This window comes from Bison bison, unplaced genomic scaffold (assembly GCF_000754665.1).
Source record: "Bison bison bison isolate TAMUID 2011002044 unplaced genomic scaffold, Bison_UMD1.0 scf7180017864050, whole genome shotgun sequence".
Taxonomy (NCBI): Eukaryota; Metazoa; Chordata; class Mammalia; order Artiodactyla; family Bovidae; genus Bison; species Bison bison.
Genome location: NW_011494622.1, coordinates 3,118,767 through 3,125,531, shown reverse-complemented (window position 1 = coordinate 3,125,531; position 6,765 = coordinate 3,118,767). Strand labels below are relative to the sequence as shown.

General features: G+C 46.2%; 1 protein-coding gene across 1 annotated transcript in view; it reads right to left on the bottom strand.

The window, feature by feature from the left end:
• The window catches only part of WWC2 (WW and C2 domain containing 2), a 68,196-nt gene that overhangs the window by 45,869 nt on the left and 15,562 nt on the right, over positions 1–6,765 (bottom strand). The window contains exons 4-5 of the mRNA XM_010835815.1: positions 3,612–3,691; positions 122–251 (exon numbers count right to left, since the gene is read on the bottom strand). Of these exons, the coding sequence (XP_010834117.1) occupies positions 122–251; positions 3,612–3,691 (210 nt within the window). The remainder of the gene's footprint in view (positions 1–121; positions 252–3,611; positions 3,692–6,765) is intronic.

The following is a 6,765-nucleotide window of genomic DNA, read 5'->3' as shown; positions in this document are numbered from 1 at the left end:
GTTGTGGTGGAAAGGGGCCGTCCAGACTCTGATGGAGAACTTTCTGCTCAAGGACAATTTCTGAGGCCCAAGAAGGTAGCAGTAGTTTGACTTGACCCAAAAAAAATGTTCTATCACATACCTGCATCAGATCTTGTTTTTCTTTTTCTCCTGAGCTAATAGCCTTTCTGATAGATTTCAGTTCCATTAGGATGGCTTTGGCTTCACTAAGTTCATAGCCACTCTGGCCTCCAGACATTTTTTTATCAATTCTGTTAAAAGAGAGGGGGAAAAAAACAATCAAAGAATATCAGAGTACAGGCTAAACAGACGGCGGGAACTGGGTGTGGGGATGTTGTGGTTAGCTGATGTTTACTGCTGGACTCACACACAGCAGCTTCAGGGTGGTGGTCTCTCCTCCCTTCTCGTCTGACTGCTTCGAGATGAGACCCCTGCCACCCCCGACCTCATACCCAGCCCACTGCCATCAGCGTTGGGCTCAGGCTTCTTGTTTACAGTCTGGTTGGGTGGTCCCACCGCTGGCTGAACTCAAACCTCATCACACACTGATCCTGGCAAAGGTTCGGGGCTCGAGGAACTGATTGAGCAGGAAGACAGAAATGCCAGTAAACTGGGCAAGCCCAGGAACCTTGGGATTCATCGCTGCCGTCTAATTTTACGTGCCGCGACGTCTGTGCAAAACCTAGCACAGGGCACAGTCTGGTGACTGTTAATAAAGGGTGGCGATTTTCGCTTATACTAGTGAGTATCCTATAATGCTTGGATTGTTTGGTTAGTTTCTTGTTTCTTTTTAAATATATGAAAAGTATTCTATTTTTATGACAATTATGAGTCAAGATAACATTGCCTGTCTTGCTGAATGAGTTAAAATCTAGGAACAAGACGCAAGGGCAGACGTGTTCATTTGTCCGTTGATGTTGAATCAAGAGCTCGCAGTGAGCTTGCCGACTAGTACTTGGTAAGCAGTGCTAGCTTACTGAACATCCAGTTTCCAGGGTCACCCTACATCAGAGGATTTCAGGTAACTGAAGGGGTCACCGGACCCAACCAAATGACCTAATTCTTAAAAAAAAAAAAAAAGGTTAAAGTTCTTCATCATCACCTATGCTGCTTGGGACTCATTAGGAAGAACCTGGGCTTTACTTCAGAAACACAGTGCCATCCCCCTGTCCCACCAGCCAACAGTGCTGTATGACACACGGTCTCAGGCATGTCCTGTCTAATTCCCAGACTCTCCGGAGATACGGCACCTATTAAATCACAGAAAACTGTCTCTGAGCTAGTTTGGTTTAAAACATTTACTAATTTGTATTTATTTCAATGTGAAGGGTATAGTCTGAAAAAAAATTAACTAACGTCATATTATCTTATTCATGCTTTTAAAGTTTACTCAAATGAGGGCAGTTTGTAGATAACTTATTTTTACAAGTAGCACTTTAGAAAATATTTTATGGGGCTGAACAAGTGATTAAAGTCTGAAAGAACCTAAGAAAATAAAATAAATCTCATCATAAATCAGTTCTATAATACAGTATATACAACCGTGCCACTGGATGGACCAAAGCAGAAATAACGCCTCTCTTGCTGGTGTCCATCTACACATAAGCTACACTATTGCTGAGGGCCAAAGTCCAACCCGGGACCACAGTCTCAAATGAATAACACAGAGAATACAACTACATTCATTCATCCAGCATAAACGATGGCACCGGGTAGAATGACAACCGGGGCTTAAATCGGTGCACATTCCACAAAATTATTCCATTTTACTGTGAGTGTGAAGTTGCAAAATCCTACAGCGGGATTCTGCTTAAATTTATTCCTGAAATATATTTTCGGTCATAACCCCAAGTAAGATTCCCTTTAGTATCAGGAACGTGATTTCTTGAAAAATATGGTCTCTGGGTATAATCAATTATGATTCAATCTTCTGGTAGTATGGTGGTAAACATTTGAATGAAAACAGCTTTATTCTGTCTATAGTTAAGATGCACGAGAGGCGTCTAACGTTAGATATGGTATCTCTCTGCTCTTGGTTCCTCAGATTAGAATCACTGCAAGAGAAAGCCTGGGTTTCTACAACAAATGGCTATTGTTTTCTTGTGGAATGTTATTGACAGATTCTTAAACATGCCTTGGATTCCTATAAAAATTGCTTGCAAGCAAACTGCTTTGAAACAATATATCATTGTTACATCGATATAACAAAAACAGTAAGTTTGGCTAACCTTTAATCCTGGTGGTGACATGAGTTATAATTTCTTGTGTCTTAAAAGTATGTAACGTGTGGCTAAATGCTTCCTGGTGTTCCTACCCTGACGCCCTCCTGTATGTTGATGGACAACTGACTAAACAACACATTTAGGGTAAGCCAGGTCTGCTCAGGTTCTGGGGCTGCGCTGCAACCTCCACAGAGGTTCTCTGAACAGAGCTGGACCTGGGAACCATGTCGGGGGTCTTGGGATGGAGACCAGACACATGTGTTTTTTTTTAAGAGCTCCTCAGATTATTCTAATATGTAGTCAGGTTGGAGAACCACCAGGGTGGGAGCATCTAAAAGAATCTCATGGTCATGATTACATGAGGTGAGTGTCTGAGATGAAAGTCATGTGGCTGGTGACGGAGAGAAGCGATGGGGGTCCCGAAATACAGCTCTTCAACCAAACACACAGAACGATCTGCTCAGATGGCCCGGCCAGTGAACACATGGGATCTTTAACGGGGTGACACCTTGCTGCCTCGGATGCTGTGGAGGCAGACGGAGGAAGGGCATAAACCTGCCTGGAGAGGAGCCTCTCGGGAAGCCCCGGTGTATCCTGCCTCACTGCTGGGGCCCCATGTGGGGCAGCAGGAGAGGAGAAGGGGACTGGAAGGGCCGCCGGATGCCTTTCAAGGGACGATGGCTTCAGCCCTCCCTGAGGCCATGGGCTGCGTGAACCATCACCGTGTCCCTGCCTCGGAGATCCTGGGGTGGGTGCTGCAGGAGCTGGATGCCTGGGTGCACGTCGGGGCCTGGGAACAGGGCAGGGAGCCCCAGTCCTCCAATCTGCCCTCCATCATCCGCATTCTCCTTTGACCTGGCTCAGCCTGGGGCCGGGGTCCAGCGGACTTCAGCACAAAGCAGGAAAGGGCGGAGGGAACTCAGGGGCCCGGACACGCACTTAGCCCATCCACAGACACCCCTGACTGGCTCCGTGAGGGCGGGAGGCATCAGAGGCAGACAGGCCCCCTGGGTTGGGCTCCAAAGAGAACCTGGTCACCCCAGCTCGTCCTGGGCCCCATCTCCCCGCTCTGTCTCCACCTAAGGCCGGCTGGTGGGCCTGCGAGATGAAGCTGAGTCTCTCACTTTGGTTTCCTTGGGTCTTCAACCTATTAGGGAAAACTTCAGACCTTTTCAAAGTGTATAGTAGATTCTCCCAAGTGTTTTTTTATTGTTCTATGGTTGATTGTTTTCTTGTGGGTTTTTTTTTTTTTGGTGCCAAGCTTTCCTACTTGACTACTCTTTGAGAAAACCCTTATGTCATCTGCACTTCTGCTTTCTTTGGACTGGCTCAGGGGTCTTGGATTATTTGAGAGTTTTTTGAGTATTTTTTGAGTATTTTCATACTCACTGTTTCAGAGTGGCGAAGCCTTGTTCTTTATAGAGCAATTCCTGCTTCATCTGTGAGAGTTCTCGCTTCAGGTTTTTGACCTTTTGTGAGAAAATATAAATATGAATGTTTGTAAATAATTAGCAACACAGTTTTAAAAGGTAACCTATTAGTAAACTATTAAACACGTAAACACAGCCACTGGTTTAACGTTTACTTGACTCGTTTCCCCTGGATATATATCCCATGGAAAGAGAGTAAGTAAGTTTAGATGATCGGTGATGCACATTATTCCTCAAAGTTGCTCTCATTATTTTATGCAGCAGAATTGCTCTGAGCCGGACATCAAGACTGGTGGTGCCAGGCGGCACTTCTCTGGCCACCCCACGAAGGCCATTACTCTGTTTTGTTCAGTTCGCAGTATTTCCCAAGAGCTGAACTTGTCTGTGTACTGGTTTCCTGGCTGTCCCCCATGGCAGAGTAAGCGGCATCACTTCGGCTGTGCCCCCAAACTTGCAGAGTGATACCGCAGGGTCAATAATTTGTTGTCGAATGGGTAACAATTATTTTTTCCCCGTTATCTTTGGAAACAAGAATACTAAAACCTGCCAGGTCAGAGATATGGTACAAGCCTGGTTCAGTCACAAACTAAAGGTCTTCTCATGGGTGTCAGAAACTTAGTTGCATATAGTAAGTTGCAGCCTGGAGTTTTAAGCACGTTCTGCTGTATAGTAATTCCGTGTGTTTTGCACTTTTATTTCCTGTTTACTCATTCCACAAATATGTGTTGACTCTCCTTAGTGTATCAGACCCTGGGTCTGGAAGTGTGAACACAACAAATCTGACTTTGCCTTTATGGGTTTTACAGAACAACGAGGGAGCCTGACATTGAGCAAATAATTGTCCAATGAAATAAACCTTACCAATTGCCACTGGTGATCGAAAAGAAAAGCACAGGATACTTCAAGATATAAAATGGGGACAGAGGGACTTCCCTGGCCAGAAGGCCCATAGGCCTCAGTGATAGAAGGGTCCCTGCAGGGTGGAGCTTGGGGACACACCCTAAGCTGCGCGGGGCCGGGGCAACCTCAGCAGGCGTCTGATTTAGCGATGCTGCCACTGCTGCGTTACAGAGGTGCCATGTGGGCAGGAGGTGGGATCGGAGAAGGAGGCCCGAGGACACAGCACCTGAAGCCACGCTGAGGATCTCTAAATCTCCTAAGAACAATGAGAATCAAGGCGGGATTGTAGAGCAGGAGCGGCTTCATGGCTGCAGAAGGCCACTGCGGTGACTACAGTGGCCCAAAGGGCCGTCCTATCTGCAAGGCGGGCGGGCGTGCTACAGGAGACGCTTCAGAGGTAGAACCAACAGCACGGGGTGGTGGCCTCAGTGTGGACGGTGACGGAGAAGATGTGCAAAAAGTGAAAGGCAAAGTCGCTCAGTCGTGTCCGACTCTTTGAGACCCCATGACTACACAATCCATGGAATTCTCCAGGTCAGATACTAGAGTGGGTAGCCTTTCTCTTCTCCAGGGGATATTCCCGACCCAGGGATCGAACCCAGCTCTCCCACACTGCAGGCAGATTCTTTACCAGCTGAGCCACCAGGGAAGCCCAAAAATATTGGACTGGGGGGGAAGATCAAGGGTTTCTGGTAAGACAATTATTTTTCTGATATAGAAGGGAGGGTCACTGACATAAGGATGCGGTTTTTACATGCATGCGCATAAGTGAGATCATCTAGAGAGACTGTGTGCGCAGAAGGGATGAAAGTTCAAAAACAGAACAACTTGGGCATCTGCAGTGCTCAGAGGTCCATGAGCGGAGGAGATACAGGACATGGGGAAGCAGACGCAAGAGAAGCCAGGGAAATAGAGAGCACTGTGGACCAGAAGGGGAAAAAGTCAAGAGGGAGAAGAGTCACTCTGAGGACTCACGATGAGGACGAGGGTGGTATGACACTCACGATTCTAGACCGTGAGGCCCAGGATTTTGGATACAGTAGATGCTGCATAATTTACCTGCTGGGTTTACCAGAAGGCTTAACAGTTTGAGCCCTAACACACTTCTGTTTTATTAGGGAAAAGGAAACAGAAATAATTGTGTTAGAAGAACATAAATGTCTGTGTGTGTGTAACCGAATCACTTTGCTGTGTAAGAGGGATTAACAACATTGCAAATCAACGATACTTCAGTAAGAGTAAACTAAAACAATTGTGTTGCAGGACCCAATTCCTTACTACACAGAGAGGTACAGATGATGCTCCTGGACCCCAAGGAGGAGAGGCTCACCCTGGCCAGGGAGGAGGGGTGGCCTGGGAGAGGAGGGTCTTGTAGGTGCTTTAACATTCACACAGAGCAACAAGCTCATGCACAGTGTCCAGCGAAGACACTCCAGTTTTAGCATCAGATTATGACCACATCAGAAGCCATCAACAATTTCAGTTCAGCCCACGTGTGATTCTACTTCTGAGCACTCTCAAACAGTTTTCTACCAAAAAAGACCAGCATTTTTATTTAAAAATAGTAGCAGCAGCACAAATCCAAAAGATCAATAGTAACTCAAATAGCTGGGCTGAAACCTGTGTCTACCTTTGAAAACACAGTTGATAGAAACATGATGCTATCTATTGAGCCCTCTTGGAACAACCGAATTAAAAGTGTGTCTTACAGACATAAAACTTGAAAATCATTTGGACTTTGATGACACACCCATCTAATTTCTTTCAAAAATGATCATTTAAGGACTTCCCTGGTGCTACAGTGGATGGGAATCTGCCAGTCAGTGCAGGAGACACGCGTTCCACCCCTGGTCCGGGAAGACCCCACGTGTCACGGAGCGACTAGGAGTGTGCACCACAGCTACCAAGGCTGTGTGCTGCAACTATTGAAGCCGTGTGCCTACAGTCTGTGCTCCGCAACGAGAGGCCACTGCCAAGAAGAGTTGCCCCTGCTCACTAACTAGAGAAAGCCCATCCACAGCAACAAAGGTCCAGAGCAGTCCAAAAAAAAAAAGTTTTTTTTTAATGATCGTTTAAAATTTAAATACATTTCTGACAACTCAGTCTCTGCTCTGCTTAAGTGACGTGAGACTGTATTGTGTGCTGGGTGACAATGATAGAGGAGACTGACGTACCTGTGCTTTCCTTTCTCCTCCGTTATTTACTTTACCTAC